This window comes from Diabrotica virgifera, chromosome 10, assembly GCF_917563875.1.
Source record: "Diabrotica virgifera virgifera chromosome 10, PGI_DIABVI_V3a".
NCBI lineage: Eukaryota > Metazoa > Arthropoda > Insecta > Coleoptera > Chrysomelidae > Diabrotica > Diabrotica virgifera.
The window spans coordinates 117,771,320-117,793,170 of NC_065452.1; the positions used below are offsets into that span (position 1 = coordinate 117,771,320).

General features: G+C 34.1%; 1 protein-coding gene across 1 annotated transcript in view; it reads right to left on the bottom strand.

The window, feature by feature from the left end:
• Nucleotides 1-6,957: 6,957 nt before the first annotated feature.
• LOC114333090 (uncharacterized) overlaps nucleotides 6,958-21,851 on the bottom strand; it is a 250,686-nt gene continuing 235,792 nt past the window's right edge. The window contains exon 31 of the mRNA XM_050663634.1: nucleotides 6,958-7,827. Within this exon, the coding sequence (XP_050519591.1) occupies nucleotides 7,607-7,827 (221 nt within the window). The 3' untranslated portion in view covers nucleotides 6,958-7,606. The remainder of the gene's footprint in view (nucleotides 7,828-21,851) is intronic.

Here is a 21,851-nt window from a genome sequence, read left to right on the forward strand (position 1 = left end):
CTTGAAAATGTAGACCACTATATATATATATATATATATATATATATATATATATATATATATATATATATATATATATATATATATATATATATATATATCTTGGACATCCTCATCATCATCATGGCATCTACACTCCTAGCGGAGTGATTGCCGCCCTCTTTGGGCTCTTCCTATTCGTTTGTCGCGGTGAATCAATCCGAATTAACATTTTGGTTTTACAATTGGTTGTGTCACTTGGCATCTTCTACAATTTTTCTCCATTCGTTCCTGTTTTTGCTTATGGTTGCCCATTCTCTGACTCCCATCTTCTTAAGGTCCTTGACTATCTGGTTCTCCCATCTAGCTTTGGGTCTTCCTCGTGGTCTGCCTGATACAGGTCTCCATTTGGAAATTTTCTTGATGACGGCTTCTGGATTTCTCCTTTCTATATGTCCCATCCATCTGAGTCTCTGTGCCTTGATAAATCTGATGATGATCTCTCCTTTCAGAAGTCCTCTTACTTCGTGGTTCATGAGTTTTCTAAATTCATTATTACCTAAATCTAGTGGGCCTGCTATCCTTCGAATTATTTTCCTCTCTAGGATCCTCAATCTTTCTTCCTCTATCTGGGTCAGACACATTACCTCAGCACCATATGTGATTACTGGTCTAATTGCTGCTTTGTAAATCTTCAGTTTAGTATTCTGAGTAAGCTTCTTATCTTTTAGGAGGTTATTGTATTTCCAGTAGACTCTGTTTCCTGCCTGGATTCTTTCACTGATTACGATGCTTCTATCGTTAGTTCCATTAACTGAGACTCCAAGATATTCAAGTGTTCTACCTTTTCAAACTTATATTCACCAATATTTAAACTGGTCACATTGTCTGGATTTTTTCTTGAGCATATTAGGTGTTTTGTTTTGTTTTGATTTATTTCTAAACCCCTTTTGGATGCTTCCTTGCATAACTTCGTAAATTATTCCTTTAAACTGTTCAGGTTTCTGCTAATTAATGCTATGTCGTCAGCATACGCCACAAGTTGCGACATCGATGTTATAATTGTACCTTTTATTTCTGTAGCTATTGTTCCTTCTATTGCGACATTAAATAATGACGTTGACAGAGAGTCACCTTGTCGTACTCCACTTGCTATTTCTATATTTTTGGTGATACCGTTATCTGTAATTATTGCTGCAGTCGATCCTTCCATTTTCATTTTCGTAAGTTTTATAAGTTTCATTGGTATATCTAGGTTTTTCATGTTTTCTATTAGGTCGGGTCTTGTTAAGCTGCCAAAGGCTTGCTTGAAATCTATGAAAAGTATGTGTAAGCCAATATTATGTTCGTAGCATTTCTCAATTGACTGTGTGATTATGTGAACTGCGTCAATTGTTGATCTTCCCTCTCTAAATCCGTGCTGGTAGTCTCCTATTTTAGTTTCAATGTATTTTGAGAGTTTTTGTCTGATTAGTGCTGTCAATATCTTGTAGCAGTTGTTTAACAGTGCTACTCCTCTATAGTTGTTGCATTTTGTAGTGTCCCCTTTCTTTAGAATCGGAAATATCCATCCATTTTTCCATTCTTCGGGCATTCTTTCTTCTTCCCAAATCCTTAGTACTAGCTCGTATATTTTCCGTTGTAGTTCTTCTCCACCTCGTTTTATTAGCTCGTTTGGGATTTCATCTGGGCCTGCTGCTTTTTTTGTTTTAGGTTTCTTATAACACGTAAAAAGTCCTCATATGACGGTTTTTCGATTTCGATTTCATCATCAAGGTCTGTATCCTCTGTATATTCGAGATAACTTTCTCTCGCCTTAAATAACTCTTCGTAGTATTTCTCCCATACTTTGGCATCAATCTTAACTGTTGGTTTCTTCTTATTTTGTGATTTTATATATTTGTAAAGGTTTACATTATTCTTGCTATTTACTTCCATCTCTTCTATAACTTCATCAATTCATATCTTTTTTTTTTGTTGTACAGCATTTGTCTGAGTCTTTGTTTTTTCTCCTACACTCTTCCAAATCCTCTTCTCTATCTGTCTTCAGCCATTTCTTTCGAGCTAGATTTTTTTTCCCTGGTTGCTGTTTCGCACTCTTCGTCATACCATTGTTTTTGCCTTTTTATTTCTTTGTATCCTATTACTTTTTCTGCTGCTATGGAAATGTGACCTTTTATTTCTTTCCACGTTTCTTCTATGTTATTAGGGTTTGTAACTTTTAAATTTGCTTCAAACTCTTTAGAATAATCTTTCTGAACAGTATCCGAATCTAGTTTCCTTACGTTCCAATTTTTTCTTTTCGTGTATTTCTTTGTGTCTTTAATTATTTTAATTATTTGGACATACCTTTAGATCTTGGATATACCATTAAAATCGGCAAAGAAAACCAAATAGCCGAAATAAAAAGACGCATACAATTGTCTTGGGTAGCTTTCGGCAAGTTAAGCTTTATCTCGAAGAATAAAGATATACCAATGTGTCTAAAACGTAGAGTTTATGACAAATGTATCGTGCCTGTAACTACATATGGACTGGAGACCATGGCCTTTACAAAGAAAACCTTAGAGCAGCTCAGTACAACCCAAAGAGCGATGGAGACGGCTATGCTAGGGATTAGTTTGAGAGACAGAATTCGAAATGTAGACATTCGTGAAAGAACAAAGATTACTGATGTCGCAGAACGTATAGCAAGGCTCAAGTGGCAATGGGTCGGACATGTTGCCCGAGATAATCCCGAAAATGGACACAGAGACTAACAAACTGGAGACCAAGAGAGAACAGGCGAGGAGTAGGCAGACCGCAGAAGAGGTGGGCAGGTGATATCAAACAAGTCGCGGGCAAGCAGTGGATGAGAATTGCCAAGAGTAGAAATCGATGGAAGCAAATGGAAGAGGCCTATGTCCAGCAGTGGACGAACACAGACTGAAGAAGAAGAAGAAGAAGAATATAAATACTATTAAAAAACTAAAACGAGAATACCTAAATTACTTTGGCCACATAGCCAGAAGAACGGGGACTATGGAACTATTGGTAATAGAAGGAAACGTAGAAGGCCGAAGACTAATAAGAAGATCTCCAACACGATGGGCAGACCAAATGAAGACTCTGGTGGAAAAATCCCTACATTAAGCTGACCAGATGCCATAGAATCCCAACCAATGGAGACAACAAGCTAACTATGTAGAGTATCGCCACGCCATGATAAGAGCTCAAAGACTGAGGAGGAGGTCGGAGTTGAAGACAAAACATCAGAAACAAATAAATCGAGACGACGGTCTAAAAACCACGACAACAATTTAACATTACAAATATTTTTCCTTTTCTGTCAGATATTTATCACTACGAGCCCACCAATTGAGGTGGCTTTCTTCTTAGAAATATCAAATAAATTCTAATTTAAAAATCGAGCTTACTTGTTCACCGATAAGCTCCAATATCCTATGTTAATATAATATGGTGAAGTAGGTATTAATAGTACCAAAATGAAAGGATATCGAATCTGGTTACAAACACAAAGTCTAGAACACTGGAAAACATATACTTACTGGAAAGTTAAGAAAGCTGTGACCAAAAAAAAAACGAAACGTGGGACGAAAATATGAATAAATAAACTCGATAAAGATATATGGGTGAAACTCGAAGCGTGGATGTTTATAAGAAACCTCAGAAAAAAAATCACAAAAGAACAGGGAGATTAAACCATAAGTATCTCAGAGACTTCAGAATAGATCCAATAGACAAAGATGAAGTACAACCAATCAGTGTGGATGAGATAGGACGAACTTAAAGAGAAGTGAAAAACGGGAAAGCCAAAGGGTCTGGATAGTCTAGGCGCCAGAGGGGTCACCGTGTCCTTTTCAATTCTGATGGACAAACTCAACGGTTTCTTATAGATTTTTGGCTGCTGATTACGAATTTCGAGGGTGGATTTCGATCCGAGTGGTCAAAAAATTGTTATAAACAATTTAATTGTTTATAAATTGTTTATAAAGCTCTGGCTCATAAACTAAAAGAGATAAAAAATATTTCAAATAAAATTTGTTCCTTAATAAAAACGAAGGAAAAAACGTTCACTAAACTTAAATCCAACAATTAGAACTGAAGATATTGTAAAATTAGTGGACAATGCAAATTGCAAATTGCAAAATAAGTATTTTTCGAAGCTTTATCGATCATATCTCGGCTTATACACGTGCAAATGATCTTAAGAAAGTCTCATTTTAAAGCTTAATTAATAGGTTCCAAACAATGTTTGTTAAATTACTTTAACTTCATTTGTTTTAAAGTTATACCCATTTGAAATTACATATAATTTTCTTAGAAAAATGTATATTAATTTGTTTATAAGGGTTTCAAGCAAATATGAACTATAAACATTTATACTTTAATTAACAATAATGATAGAAAAACTCAAAAGGAACAATTTGAGCTTATGAAAAGTTTATTTTTGACGTTTAAGTATTACTTACTTTGACAAGTAAGTATTTTTTGACGTTTTATCGATCGTAGCTCGGCTTCTACGCATGAAAATGAGCCAATATATGATATCCATATAAAAATGGATCCAGTTCTTTTGCAGCATTATCATCGCATATAAAACGAGCATTTGACTCACAATGTGATGTGGCGGCATACACACAATTGACGTGCCTTGATGATGCTGCAAAAGAACTAGATCCACTTTATATGGATATCATAATTAGATAATTAGACTCTGAAGCCCCAAAAAGTTTTAGTTTTACTGCCTACAAGAACAGAGTTAGTACCTCCATGGAACTGTAAAAATTGCTCTAACGTGCAGTAAGCACAAAAACTGCTATGCAGATATAAAAAAGCTGAGATTCCCTGCATATCTCGATACAGATGCATGAATGAAAATTTTTGTAAAAATTGTACTAATAAATAATACAACTTACTTTTTAGTTATATTTCTGAAATATTGGTTTTTAATGTTTTTTTTTTCTCATTTAGTACAAAAAATAGAAGAGAAAGTAAATAGAATAAAAGGTGATACGAGGATACAATATGATGATTTAATTATAAGAATTATATGATAAGATTTTATTAGGATCTTCAAAAATGAAAATTGAAGATATCGTATATATACGTAGAAATTGTAATTTGCATCGAGAAGTTAGCGCCTGAACCTTTACGCGATGAGCCGATCTTATATTTTTTAGCTCTTTTAGCTTATGAGCGAGAGCCTTATAAACAATTTATAAACAATTAAATTGTTGATAACAATTTTTTGACCACTCGGATCGAAATCCACCCTCGAAATTCGTAATCAGCAGCCAAAAATCCATAAGAAACCGTTGAGTTTGTTCATCAGAATTGAAAATGACACGGTGACCTCTATTTGGCGCCTAGACTAGGAAACATCCCCATTGAATTAATAAAACTCGGATCGGCAATACTAATAGAATAATTGTTGGCAAAGATCTTTAAGAAAGGTCTAATCAAACAAGAACATGTTCCATAAAATTGGAGTTTAACATGTATAAGCTCTATCCACTAAAAAAGAAGACAAGAAAAACTGTAAAAATTACAGATATAAGCGTTATTAGCTCATTGGAGAATTTTTACGATCGATTGATAAAAGAACGAATCGAAAACCAATATGAGGAAATAGAAGATCAAAGTGGATTCCGTGCTGACAGAACTTGTGTTGATAACATAGTTGTACGTCAACAAATTATAGAGAAAAATACAGACAGAAATGTATCGACTTATTTAGTGTTCGTTGACATAGAGAAGGCCTATGATACAGTGGGTACCCTTAAAAAAATTACTTGAAATATTGACGAAGGTAGGCTTTAGTAATGCATACATCAACGCCATAGCGAACATGTACATTGTACATACAAGCAAAAAGTGCCGTTAAAATGGAGAATAAAATCTCAGACACATTTCCTGTCACAAAAAGCTTAAAACAAGAATGTTCTTTTTTCCAACTCTATTAAAAATCTATATTCAGGAAGCATTCAACAACTGAAGGAGAACATGTAGGTACAGGAATGGGAATAGAACTTGGAAACAAGTACATAACAAATATTTTCTTTGCAGACGAGCAAGTGTTCTAGCATTATGGCAAACGATGAAGAAGACATGGATTGTATGATTCGAAAGTTAGCCAAAGAATACGAAAATTGGGGACTCACAGTCAACATAAACACAACGAAATATCTAAGAATAAAGGACAAAGAAAGAGACCCACAACTCTCGATTCGAGATATAAAAAATTAGAAGAATTTAAATACCCAGAGTCAGGAAGGAACATCGAAACGGAATATCCAGCAGAAAATACAACAGGACCGAAATGTAATACAAACACTAAATTCGTTACTTTGGTCCTAAAATTAGTTTATGAACAAATTTTGACAATACAATTTTAACATACGAATCTGTATGTTGGCAAATGACGATGAAATAAAAAAACAAAAGTAGTAGAAATGGACTATCTAAGAAGAGCGTGTCGGATATACAGACTTAATCACATCCCAAATTAAGAAATAAGAAGAAGAACAAAAAGGATTTACAATACCGTATACATATACAATAGGATGAAATCAGATTTTATGGCACGGGCATGTAAATCGAATGAAAGATGAACGATCGCCAAAATAGGTCTTGCACATAGAATAGAATGAGAGGAAGGCCAGCATTATAATGCAGAGAAGGAATCAGAGGAATAATGAGAGATAGAACCATAAATGAGGAGAAATGGACTGACCGAAAAAGGTGAACATCGAAATGGATGCGGCAGAAGCTGTAGGAGAAATACAAAATAGTGAGAGGTAGGTACAACAGAGAGTTGTATTAACAATTCTTTTCAAATGTTACTTCATTCGGAATCTGTATTTTAAAAAATAATAAGATAAATGATCTTAATATGTTTATTTTAGTATTTATATTAATATTTTTATATTTTAATATTTTTTAAATATATTTACAATTCACATCTTTCACAATAGCTACTTTAATAAATTAAAATGGTAAAATAGATAATTAATTAATATAATTATATACCTACATACATATATATTAACTAGCTTTTTATAAATTTTAACGATAAAAAATAACAAATAATAACAGTAAACAATAAAAAATCAACAATAATCATTGCCTAACAATTTTTACTAAAACATTTATTTTTATTATTTAAATTTTTCTAAAAAGATTATATTCAAACAAAATTTAAAATAGTAGACAGCAATTACAACAAGATTAAGAACAACGATTTTTATTAAAAATATTCTTAAAAAATGAAGATTTGGGCTATTGTTGTCGTATATAGTTTTTTTACTTGAAGCAAATTTTATTCGTCAAAAAATTTTATGTCAGAACTAGTCAGGGGTTTCCTCAGTTCTTATATTATATGCATCAAAGTATTAGGTAGACAACTTAGGGATATTTTACAAAATTTAGTTTTATTTAAAGCCACTTCACACAATTCACACTGTAATAATTACAATTACCTACAGGTGACTTTAAAAAAAATGTGTTTAATCAATCACATTATTTAATACTTCTGGCAAAACTTATATCTCAGGTGTTATATTTTGTAACTAAAAATTGTTTGACGATTTATGAGCACTGGTATTACTTGAAAAAATCGAAAAGATTAATCTGATCCACTTTTTACAACCGTCAATAGAGAACTGCTTTTGGCTGATCCTGCAAATAGATAAAGCTGCTTGTTATAGTTCAAAGGAATAATATTTGTAAGCCCTTCTATTACACCACTACATTTAAGCTTGAATCCTTCCAAATACCTATACGAATAAATATAGTATCGTTCACTTGAAGTCACTATACAAAGGTAAGCTTCAGTTATGTCGATTCCTGTAGAACAACAAAAAAATATATCCCATCTTATTTAGGTATTTCATTTGAATATACTCAGTGACCTTAGAAGTGTTAGGTACACCCAGAAGAATAATTTCTTGAACTTAGTTTTTTAGCAACAGAATAACGATATTTAACGAATGCTATGATAACAATATTATTATTTTTTTTTTATTTAAAGTAAGCCGCATCAACCATATTGGTTATTAGCGGATGGATTTAGTGTATATGTTACAGTTCAAGTTGATTCTCAGTTAGAGTTGACTCCAACTAGTTGGAGTCAACTCCAACTGAAACGAGCAGTAAAAGTTGATTTTAAAAATTTGAATCAACTTTTACTAGTTGGAGTTGACTCTTACTGGATCGATTCAGTAAATGTTGATTATACGAGAATCTCAAGTGCATTTTTGATGAGTGTGCGTTTCTTTGTTTTGACCGTTTCAACTACTTATTAGTATAGTCTGTAACGTCGCCCCCGTTAGGTAAATTATTTTGATTCGATTTTTTGCACAAACTTACTCAAAGAAATATATCCGTATAACAATCCTCATAAAAAATACACAGGTTGTCACGCGGTACCGCGGTCGAAAAATTGTTTAACCAATTTTTGTTAACCAAATTCACCAAAACAATTTTTATCTACTCTATCTCATATTATGTATGTAAAGGTTTTATTGTGTGAAAATTGTAAATATAGAAAGCAGTACATGAAGGGTTTAAAGTGTGTCTGGAGTAACAATGTATTTTAAATCGGTTTTACTTTTTCGCACTGTTTTTAGCACACTTTCATATAATTAAACATCCTTAACTTTCGCCTTCGGGAGGAAATCAGACACGTCCTTGCAACGGCAACTGAAATGCTCACAAAACAGCGACCACGGAAGCAAAGATGGATGACAGAGGAAATATTGGATTTAATGGACGTCAACTAAAAAACAACAAATCTGTAGAAAAAGATGAAATACCAGCTGAGCTATTGAAGTTAATCAACGAGGAAAACTTAGACCTTCTTCTTGGACTATTTAACCCGGCATTGGTCGCTAGGTAGGTTGTTACGCGAGTGGTCGCGCGTGAGATTTTCTCTCACATATCCAACTTTTGCCTTTCTTTACAAAATTTTACAAAAAAGATGAGGTTTCATCAACGATAGAGCCATTAGCTTTAAAAAGACACGACGTTTTTCTGTTTTATTATTATTATCTTTATAGAAAATGTGACTATTGATGCCGCTAATATTTAACATTGAAATATATATGGTAAGTGACCATTTACAACAAACCCGTGAAACAGAATATAGGATTTTCATATCATCGACCACATCCACGGCGCCTTTTATTACATCATAAAACGATATTATTTTAGGTTTTAAGGGAAAAAATAAAATTAATTTTTACACATATTTGGTGACGCCGGTGGTCGCTTGATGAGAGAATCTCTCACATGAAGCGCACTGACTCAACATACTCAACAATATGGTGATTCTAAGAAAACTGAGTCACTATCTGAGCGGAAGGGTCTATTATATTGTAGAGGGAGGATAGTTAGAAGACTAGAAGGAACTGCAGCGCGTATAATTTCCCAGAAAAAAAGTTGTGCGAAATTTTCTGAAACCGTGAGAAAAAATCTCATATAGCGACCACTGGCGGGTTAATAATGTTTACAATACAGGGACTATCCCTAAAATATGGCTTGAATCAGTCTTCATACCACTGCCTAAAAAGAAGAACGCCAAATTATGCCAGGACTTCCGCCTTATAAGTCTATTAAATAACATTCTGAAGCTTTTCTTGCGTATCATACAGAACAGAATATATTATAAAAAATGTGATGAGGTCACCGGTCAAGAACAATTTGGCTTCAGGAAAGGTATGGCGACACGAGAAGCAATATTCTGTCTTCAAACTCTGGCACAAAGATACAAAGATCAGCAAGCAGACCTTTTTATCTGTTTCATAGATTTTGAGAAAGCGTTCGATAGGGTGAAGCACAAGACCTTGATAGAAAGATTGAACGACATCGGAGTCGACAAAAGAGATTCTAAAATTATAGAGGCTATTTATTGGAATCAGACAGCAATCATACAGACCAATGGTAATACGTTAAGGCCAATTGAAATACAACGAGGTGTTAGAGAAGGGCTGTGTGCTATCACCCATACTTTTGACGTCTCCTCTCAGGTAATATTTGCAAACTCTTTACCGCACTCTTCAAAAGGAATCAGGATAAACGGGCAGAGAGTAAATAATATCCGGTATGCAGATGACACAGTATTAATGACTGATTCGGACCATAGTCTGCAGATACTGTTGGATAGGGTTACTGAGAGTTGTGAAAAAATGGGGATGAAGATCAATACTGCGAAAACCAAAGTTATAAGAATATCAAGGAACAAAAATTTACCTCTTCCAATAAATATGTGAAACACCAACAGGTTGAATACGTAAGCCAGTACAAATATCTTGGTTGCTGGTTCAACAATCAACTTGATTATAAACAAGAAGTCAATAGCGAGAATAGAGGTAGCCCGACAGGGGTTTATCAAAATGAAAAGCTTATTTTGTAACAGTAGCATTAATATCAGCCTTAGATGTCGTTTTCTGCATTGCTATGTGTGGTCAATACTTTTGTATGCAACGAAGGCCTGGAGACAACACAACACTGATGAACAAGTTGGACGCCTTTGAACTCTGGCTTGATAGAAGAGACTTGAAAATACCTTGGATAACCCACACCACCAACGAATATGTTCTGAGGAGAATAGGTACAGATAGGGAACTGCTAAAAATTATTAAAGTCAGAAAAGTTAGCTACCTGGGACACATAATGAGAAAAAAAAAGTACCGCCTCACGCAACTGATCATCCAGGGTAAGATTGAAGGAAAACGGGGTCCCGGTAGGCGCCAGATTTCATGGCTTAGAAATATCAGAGACTGGACCGGCCTTGATTCAACATTTTTGTTTAGAGCCGCATTGGACAGAGACAGATTTGCCAGTGTAGTCGCTAACCTCCACTAAAGGAGAAAGCACCACAAGAAGAAGAACTTTCGCCTTGTCATGGTGATGACATGTGAGCAATAAATTACAAAAAAAGTTTTGACAGTTTTGTGGTTTGACAGAAGTTTGAATTTTTAAATGTCAAAATGGTGCAATGGTGCATCTCACTCGCACTCACATTGATAGCTGCGTCAATACGCTCCTAGCGCTCATTGTTAATAATTAAAAATAACCGCTTAGTAATAAAATAATAACAAAAATTTCTGCAGTATCTTGTAGGGGGGTCGTTAAAATTCGTATGACAGTAATGACAGATGACTTTTGCATATTGTATACCTACCTAATAACTACTAAATCTGTAAAGTTTTGATTTATTTTGTATGAATATAATTGCGAAACACTACAGAATTTTACTTTTTGACATAAATTTTATTAATAATAAGATACATTTTGTACAATATTTTTAATAATTAAAGTAAATAAATTTTAATTTCACTCAAATAAATAATCAATTGCTGCCATTGACCACTTACATTCAATCTCGGTTAATTTGATTAATAGTTGCGGCAGGTAAAGTAACATTCTTCTTTCAATACAACAAAGTGTTACTTTACTGCCGAAAATGAGGGCAAATGAGTACAATAATGGATGATTTTAGTGACGTTTGGCGATAAACAATGATTTTAAACAAATTCGCAAAAATAATTTTTTCACTTCGTACAAATTTTTTTTAGATCCTTTGGGCCTTTTTTTCTCTAAAATTGACTGTTTTCGAGTTATTAGCGACTTAAATTTTGAAAAACGCCAAAATAACCATTTTTAAGGTTTAATAACTCGGTTAAAGATAATTATAGTGAAAGTCGAGCGAGTAACGCTAACGGCGTAAAGAGATAGTGGAGTAACGGCATAATCGCTGGCCTCATACGCCAGTGCACGTTGGTTCGAGCCCTGTCAAAGACACACCATTTTCATTTTCAATAATGACACGAGCCGTCTCACCGTGCCTCGGAGAGCACGTTAAGCCGTCGGTCCCCCTGGGCTAGTGTACATCGACACTAGTTACTTGAAACAGGATTAAAGATGTAATTAGCGCCGAAACTGTCCGAAAGACTAAATGCCATACGATATTATATATTATCAAAGTCAGAAACTAAAAAAAAATCAAAGACTAAAGCTACCTCTATAAGATCCTGAAGAAATTTTTGTCATTATTTCATTAATAAGATATTATTTTTAATTATCAACAATGAGCGCTAAGCGTGTATTGAGACGGCCGTCAATGTGAGTGCGAGTGAGATTCACCATTGGACGGCCAGAATGGTGCATCTCTTTAGCACTCACCATTGACGGCCGCCTAATACGCACTTAGCGCTCATTGATAATAATTAAAGATAAAGCTTAGTAATAAAAGAGTGACAAAAATTTCTGCTGGATCTTGTAGAGGGGGGTATAAACTTTGATTTGGTCACTTTCTGACTTTCATAATAATGGATTTTAACTGAGTTATTAAGCCTTGAAAATGGCTATTTTCGCATTTTTCAAATTTTAAATCGCGTATAACTCGACAACAATCAATTTTAGAGAAAAATCACAAAATACCTTTTTTTGCTCAGAATAACCCAAATCATCTAAAAAAAAATTGTTCGAAGTGAAAAAATTATTTTTGTGAATTTGTCTAAAAAAATTGTTTAAACAATTTATCGATCAAGGTACTGCCCGGCACCCAGTAGATTTGTTATAAGGACCTCTTTTTGAGTAAGTTTGTGCAAAAAATTCGAATCGGAGTAATTTACCTAACGGGGGCGACGATACAGCCTAGACTAATTTGAACATATTCAGTAACATTTAATTTCTAGAATCGGCTGTTTGTGTGAATCAAATGGCATTGGGAAGAGTATACTTTTCCTAGTTGGAGTCTACTTTTACTAGTAAATGTTGAATATAAATCTTCATTTTATATTTATAATCAACTTTTACTGAAACCAGCCGTTAGAGTTGACTCCAACTAGTCGGAGTCAACTCCAACTGGATAATCAACTTGAACTGTAACATATACAATAATGACTAAAAATAACATAATTATATGTGGTACAATATGTTACAGTCTCTTAAAAATTTCACAATATTTTCACTGGTACAGACACTAAAAATCTCCGTTATAACTGATGGGATGTTATAAGTTAGTCTTTCAGCACTATATTTGGGACACTCTGTTAACACATGTTTCACTGTTAACGGCACATCACAACTCGTACATTTTGGTTGAGGTTCCTTCTTAATTAGATATTCATGTGTAAGTTTACTGTGTCCTAATCGAAGCCTGGTTAATACTACCTGAAAGAAACGGCTAGGGGAGTTTTTATTCCATCGGCATCGTCCAAAATTTGGTTTTATTTCTTTCAACATTGAAGATTTTTCTTCCCAACATTTAGTCCAATTACTTATAAGCTTTTGTTTAAAATACGGTTTGAGATCTTCTGCTAGTGGTTTCATTATCGGTCTGATATTTGGAGAATTTGGTATTTCTCGAGCATTTTTATCAGCTATATCGTTTCCTTTAATTCCTATATGTGGCGGTACCCACACGAAGACTAATGTTTTGTTCTTCAACTGTTGCATCTTGTTTTTAAATAATTTAGCAATCGGGTTGCAGGTGTACATTTTTGATAGTATATGGAGGGAATTGATTGAGTCAGTAATAATAAGGAATTTTTCTGATTCGACTGTTTGTATATGATTTAGAGCTCTGTATATTGCATACATTTCTCCAGTTATCACAGTGGATTCTGTGGGCAATTTGAAGCTTTTTATTATGTCTCAGGGAAAGAAGAAAGTATTCTATTTATAATTGCTTATAAATATTTGTGGATTGGTTTCAGATTTATGGTATGATAATAGTTGTAAATTTAAAGAAGGCAAAGGTATTAACCAGGGAGGTGCCGTGTTTACGTTTGCTAAATATGTTGAGGGAAAGTTAAAAATTTCAATAGAGTTTAAAATGTTTTTGATCCTTAATTGAAATGGTAATGTGTCCTTATGTTGATATTAGATAACGATGACTGAATAAGAAAAGGGTTGTCAGGTCGTAATGATGATTGTTTTGAAACGTAAGATAGACTAAGTAATTTTCGTCGTTCATGTAATGATGGCTCTCCAAGTTCCCACTCGAGGCTTGCAAGAGGAGTTGTTCTGTAAGCTCCAGATATTATGCGTAATGCATTGTTGTGTATAATGTCTAAGATTTCTAAATTTGACTTTGACGCTGAAGAATATGCAATACATCCGTAGTCCAATTTTGATCGGATTAGGCTTCTATACAACAGTAGTAATATATCTCCGTCAGCTAATTGTTTGTTGGCTAAACATTTAAGAAGATTTATACCATTTTGACATGATATCGCCAATTGCTTAATATGTGATTTCCAACTTAAAGTCTCGTCAAATGTTAAACCTAAATATTTTATCTCTGAACATCGTTTCAAAAACTTTGTGCCGAATTTTAAGGCAGGTATGTTAGTGTGAATAGGCTTTTTGGAAAAAATAATATATTGTGTCTTGTCAGCTGAAAAATTTAATCCACTCGTATTAGACCAACTTTCGATTTTGTTTAGTTCTTCTTGTAAAAATTTGACCATGGAAGTAATATTTTTTCCTTTGACGAACATTATCATATCATCAGCATATAATCTAGTCTGTGCAGGTCTCTTGAGATTTTTTAGAACATCATTCATTGCAATTAAAAAAAGTGTAGGGCTAATTACAGATCCTTGTGGTGTTCCATTGTCCTGAGACTTAATAGTAGAATGTTCTCCATTACTTCGTACTGAAAATTTGCGTTGATTTAGAAAGTTATTTAAAAATGCCAACATGTTTCCTTGAATTCCCCAAGTATGTAGCTTTGTTAATATTCTGTATCGCCATGCCAAATCAAATGCTTTGTGGATATCAAAGTAAACAGCTATGCATTTCTGTTTGTTATAGAAGGCTTCATTAATTTGACTTTCTAAATGTAAAACATTATCTGTATTGGATCTTAAGGGACGAAATCCAGCTTGTTCCGGTATGAGTAAATTGTGATGTTCCAAGTCCACATAAGTCTATTATTTATTATTTTCTCTAGCAGTTTGCAAGTAGAACATGTAAATGATATTGGCCTATATGATTCTGCTGTTGTTGCCGGCTTGTTAGGTTTTAGAATAGGGATGACAATAGCTTGTCTCCATAAGTCGGGAAATTTTTGTTTACACCAGATTATGTTAAAAAGATTCAATAGGAAGTCTAAAGCTTCGTTAGGTAACTATTGTAGGAATATTGCGGGTATGTCATCTGGGCCTGGTGATGTGTTTTTTAACATTTGGACAGCTTCTAACAGTTCTGTTTTATTAATTGGAGTATTTATATCATCGTTACTGGCTACAATTTCTATTGGATTTGCTTTCATTCTATTGGATTTAGTAGTTTTTTCGGAACCCCATAGAAGATTATGGCTGTTAACCTTCGGATGACCAAGCGGGGGAAATTGTGACCCCAGCGTAGGTTTTTCTTTAATAAATCCAAAAGTATCTTCAATTTTTAACTCATTATTTTTTTATTTGACTTTAATATGATTCTAGATATCCTTATATTTTGAAATAAAAAAAATTCTCTGTATTTTACGAATAAAAAATATATTCTGAAGTTGATGTTTAGTAAAATACCGTCTATTATGTGTAATTCCAAGTAGTTTTATGCTAATGACGTCGACTTTGCAAAGTAACAAGACACTTACTCAACATACACACTACACATGACACTAATACTCATGTTGTGACTGGCTGAAGGACATAAAGTCCATGCCATAAAAAAATAAAAAAAAAATAAAAAAAAACTTAATTAATTTTTTTGTTAATTGTCAGTTTTGACATTTTTTACCTGGGGTCATTCCCCCCCCCCCTTGGTCATCCGTGTAACAAAAAAAGGTTGGTCATCGGAAGGTTAAAATCACCAAGAATTAATTTTGGTGATGGAATTTGCATAATTAAGTCGGAAAGTTCATTTCCTTGGATATTATGGTTCGGGGGAATATAAAACCATAACAATATCATTGTTTTATCTTTTTATACTTTTTATGAAAATAAAGTTTTATCTTTAATTTTTTTGTGAAGAGACCGATTTATGAAGACCGTCTCTTACAGAAATTTTTTGATATTATTCCTCAGTCTAAACTAAAATCACAATAAAGATGCAGTAGAAATAAACAAACCAAGATACGTTGAATGTTACAAGGAGCACTCCCAAATCATGATTTGCAATGTAGGGGAGAAGAGGGCTCCTTCAGACAGGGGACAGCTTCAGACATTGATATTGTGGGTAAATGTAAGGACTCGGGTTGACAACACTGACATCAAAACATTCCATTACTACTCAAACTATTGTAGTTCAGTCTGTAGAACAGTGCAGTAAAGGGTTCATGTCATTAAGTGAAAAATTAGTTTTTGGTGGTTGAAAGTCAAATTTTTGGATTGAAGGTAAGATGAATTTTTTATTAGAAGATAAGACTTAGGATAATTAACACTGCTACCAGTTTTAAGTCCATTTATTGCTGTATAACCTGTACTATTCACATTTGTTAATGATGGCACTCTTAGGGTATATTTTTACATTTAGTCTGGACCAGTGATGTGGGAGAGAGGGGATATGACATAAGAGATGCTCTCGTGTTTACTAAATGGGACCACTTGATTTGACACTTTTGGGAAAGGCAATATGGCGGCGGGCAGGTTTTTTATGTTATACGTGGAATATATGTTGTTAATTAATTATTAAAATTATTAATTACATATATATTTATATAATATAATACAATTTTATAATTATATACTTTATATAGAACAGAATATACTGCTAAAGAGTTGTTCCGCCATATTGCCTTCCTTATTTATCCCGTGAAAGCGAGCCCATCTACTTCACCTCATGTCACATCCCCTCCCTCCCACATCACTGGTCTGGACACATCGAGTGGAGCACCTTCAGACAAAACGGTATGGGGCACCAGGCACTATCAGACACACGCAATGGAAAATAGAGACACCTTTTTTGAAATAACATGTTTAAAAGTTATATATTTTATATTTAGTTATTTAGTTATACATATATATTTATTAATAGTTATTTAAAAAAGTTTCGCTTTGTTGCAGATTGTCTGAAGATGGTAAGAAATAGGAAGAAAGGAAAAACAAAAGGAAATTTCGAAGACGAATCTAAAAAATAATGTATAGCGGCCATCCTAGATGGTGAATCGATAAGAAATGCTGCTAAAAGATTTGGATTAAAATATCAAACTGTTGGTATGTACGTTAAGAAGTTTAGGGATAACCCAGATGGCGAACAAGATATGAAATTAAGAAACGATACTAGAAAGGTTTTTACTGACAAACAGGAAGACGACCTTGAGGCATATTTAATTAAGTGTTCAAAAATGTTTTATAGTCTTAACAATCTAGAGGCTCGAAAACTAGCACATGAGATGGCCAACATGAACAATATTGACTGTCCTAAAAACTGGGAAGCTCCAAGAATGGCAGGAATGGACTGGCTATACGGTTTTATGAAACGCCACCCAAGATTATCTCTCCGTGCTGCTGAAGGATGCAGTATTACACGTGCAATTTACTTTAACAAACATAATGTAAATGCTTTTTTTTAATAATTATGAAAAAATAATCAAAAGACACCCAGAACTCTGTGACTTATCCAGGATTTGGAATATGGATGAAACAAAAACTGAAACTGACCAAGACCCTTCTCGTGTGATTTCACAAAAAGGCTAAAAACAAGTAGCAGCTGCTGTAAGTGGTGAGAGAGGAACTCTAGTTACTACAGTTTTGTTTATAAATGCAGCTGGAAATACAATACCTCTGCTCTAGTATTTCTGAGAGTTCACTTCAAGAGCCACATGATAAATGGAGCACCAAACGGGACCTTTGGTTTGGCTCATCAGTCACTTCCAATTTCGTTCATGTGATGCAGCACTTTATAAAATATTCAGGTTCCTCTGAAAAGAGAAGAATTCTTCTAATTTGCGACAATCATGAGAGCCACTTGTCAATTGAGGCAATAGAACTAGCAAGAGCTAATGGCGCGCACATTCTAACAGTTCCACCCCATTGTGCCCACATGATGCAACTACTGGATGTGGGATTGATGAAACCTTTTAAAACACAATATAATGCTGCAATTGATTTATGGTTCAAGTCTAACGCAGGGCAACGTTTTGGAATCTATCGCGTGGCCGCATGTGTTGGAATAGCACATGGCCGTGCCATATTACCACAGAGCATTATAAATTCTTTCAAAAAAACAGGAATATTTCCAGTTGAAAGGCACATTTTCACTGACGATATGTTTGCTGCCAGTTTGGTCAGTGAGAGACCTAATCTTCCAGAAGAAACTCTTCCTGATGAACCTCTAACATGCCAACTAGCCAACATATCTACCAACTTTAGAATCTGAAAAACCACCCTCATCTCTCCAAATTTCAAGAGAAAACTTTCAGCAACCAATAGACACTCCATCAACGTCAAGCTGTCAAAACCCTACGCCTATGCCGCTCTCTCAACAGCCTGGCTGTTATTTAAGTTCTGAGGAGATACGAGGATATCCAAAATCGAAACTCAATACTAGCTCCCAGAAACCAAGAGAAAAGAGGAAAAGCAGAATAATAACTGACACCCCAGAAAAGCTTCTTCTGGCAGAGAAACAGATCAATAAGAAACAAAGAAAACCACCAACTCCAATGCTGAACATACTAAATCTACGAAAACTTTTTGAAAATGAGAGAAGACAATTGATGATGAAAATGACAAAAACTCTGATGATAAAGTATTAGAAGAACCACAGCAAAATTTTGACAGGAGTGAATTGAAAATTAAGGATTATGTGCAGGTTAAATTTGGGACTGTAAAACAAAAAGATGTGTACTATGTTGGGAGAATCATTGGTAAATGTGATGATGGAGATGTTGAAATTTCATTTTTGAGAGTGTCATCTAAAGTAAATTATAAATTTTTCTACCCCATCGTACCAGATATCTCTAGTGCTCCTTTATTAGAAATTGTAGCCTTTTGCCAACTCCTTCTGAGCAGGGTACAAAGCGACAGAAATCATTATTGTCTTTTTCAGTTTCATTGGAAAACTTCAATATGCATTAGGGGTTTGATTAAGTATCATAATATAGTTTTAAGTATTTTAATAAATAATTTCTAAAACATTTATATTATTATGAGGTTGTCATTTTTCCAATTGTGTCTGAAGCTGCCCAATCCCCCCCCCCCCCCCAAGTGGGGCAACTTCAGAAGTTTTTGAAAAAGTGGTTTTGATTTTCTTTACAACAAGTACAGGGTTTAATATTAAAAGCATATATACAGTGAACGTTGGGTGAACAATGTATTTTATGAATATTTTCTTTCTTTATTTGGTGAGGTATTTAGAGTGATATGACAGATCAAATTTTTATGTCCGAAGGAGCCTCAATCTCCCCTAGGTATATAAATTGTAAATTCCAAATAATGTTTTAAAAAGTTTACCTATACATTGCAAATCATGATTCGGGAGTGCTCCTGGTAACATTCAATGTGTCTTGGTTTGTTTATTTTCAGTGCATCTTTATTGTGATTTTAATATTACTTGTATTCAGTGTAAGAAAATGCCTCAAATTTGAACAGTGGCGCACCGAGAATTTTCCTCTGGGAGGGGTTGGCTTGGACACCGAATTTTTTTTTTTTTGTATTGTTTGTGAAAAACAAGTTACATTTTCCTGTAGGCGAGGATATAAAGCATTACGTTATGAAACCTTTTGCGTTCGATTCGAGAGAGCATTAGGAAAATTCTTGAATGCTCGGCTTGAGGTACAAATAAAAATTACATTGTTTTAAACATAATAGTTATTTATGAAACAGTTCGTGAAGTATGCTTTTTGCGAACGCACGCGATGTTTAGAGCACGAGCGACATCGGAGCGAGTGCTATACATCGTGTAAGTTCGCAAAAAGTACTTCACGCACAGTTTCATACAATATTTTATCTACGATAAACAAATAAAAAAACTGTAACTCTTTGTCACTGGAATTCATTTCTATTCTACAATTTTTAGAACTTTGACATTTAAAAATTCTAACTTCTTTCAAACCACAAAACTGTCAAAACTTTTGTTGTAATTTATTGCTCATTATGTCATCACTATGACAACGCGAAAGTTAAGGATATTTGATTAAAACAGTGCGAAAAAGTAAATCCCATTTAAAATAAAATACATTGTTACTTCACGCACACTTCACGTACTGCTATATATAATGACAGTTTTCACAAACTAAAAACTCATACATAATATGACATAGAGTAGATAAAATGTATTTATTTACACTATATCATATTATGTATAAGTTTTTAGTTTGTGAAAACTGTCATTATAGATAGCAGTCGTGAATGATTTAAAGTGTGCGTGAAGTAACAATGTATTTTAAATGGGATTTACTTTTTCGCACTGTTTTTTGCACACTTTCATATAATCAAATATCCTTAACTTTCGCGTTGTCATGGTGATGATATGTGAGCAATAAATTACAACAAAAGGGTTGACAGTTGTGTGGTTGCAAAGTAGTTACGATTTTTAAATGTCAAAGATCTAAAAATTGTAGAACAGAAATAAATTCCAGTGACGAAGAGTTAGTTCTTTATTTGTTTATCGTAGATAAAAAATTGTATGAAATTGTGAGTAAAGTACTTTTTGCGAACTTACGCTATGTGCACTCGCTCCCCTGTTGCTCGTGCTCTAAACATCGCGTGCGTTCGCAAAAAGCATACTTCACGAACTGTTTCATAAATAAATATTTCCAAAGTGCTTTTTAAAGTGTCAAAAAATACAATTTTACAACTCAGAAAATAATCATGGAAATGAGTTATATTTTTATACTGGGGGGTTTTGAGGTCGCTAAACAGGAATATGGGTTCGGCGAAGCTGTAAGAGGTACCTGGTGCCCGGTATCCCAGTAGGCACGTCGCCGTCGTCTCCTGGAGTTTTATGGAAATTCATTATGAAAATCATTGAAACTTATTCCGAGGTTTTTGACGTCGCTGAATCCGAATCCGAATATTGCTTCGACGATGCTGTAGAGATACCTGGTGCCCGGTATCTGTTTTATCTCCTGGAGTTTTGCAATAAATATTGCATAGGAGATGCTGTATGAGTATGAATTACCTGGTGCCCGGACTCTACTTCGTCTTTTGGAGTTTTATAGAAATTCGTTATAAATTTCAACGGTAAGTAACATTAACAGTAAGCTATTTTAGATCAAAGCGAAAATTATGAAAAAAAAATAATTCGAAATTATTTTTTCACTATTAATAAAATTTTTTTTAAATATAGAGATGTCAGGACCTCGAGTATATGATTAAAACCCTTAGTTACCTCAAAAACCCCGGAATAACAAGTTGCAACAAATTTTATTACGAATTTTCATACAATTCCCAGAGACGACGTAGATACAGGGCACCAGGTATCTCGTACAGCATCTTCGTTGCAATATACTCTTGTTCAGAGCGATCTTAAAACCCGAGATAATAAATTATTTTCAATAACGAATTTCTATAAAACTCGTAGAGATGACGTAGATTCCTGGCACCAGGTACCTCTTACAGCTTCGCCGACCCTATATTCCTGTTTAGCGACCTCAAAATCCTCCGAATATGAAAATTAAACTCATTCTCATGATTATTTTGCAAGTTGTGAATTTTTATTGTAAACACTTTGAGATGCACTTTGGAAAATGGATTTTCCGCCTACAAGAATTCAATTCTCATTTGTAATTATTCATGCCAAATATTCAAGAATTTCCCTGAAGCTCTCCCGAATCGAATGCAAAAGGTTTCATAATTCGTCTTACTTTAAAAAAGCTAGAGGTTTAAGCGATTTTAGTGCTTACTACTATTCTTTATATATCTTTGTTATATGCCCTGGGAGGGGTTTTAACCCCCAAAATCCCCCTGGGTGCG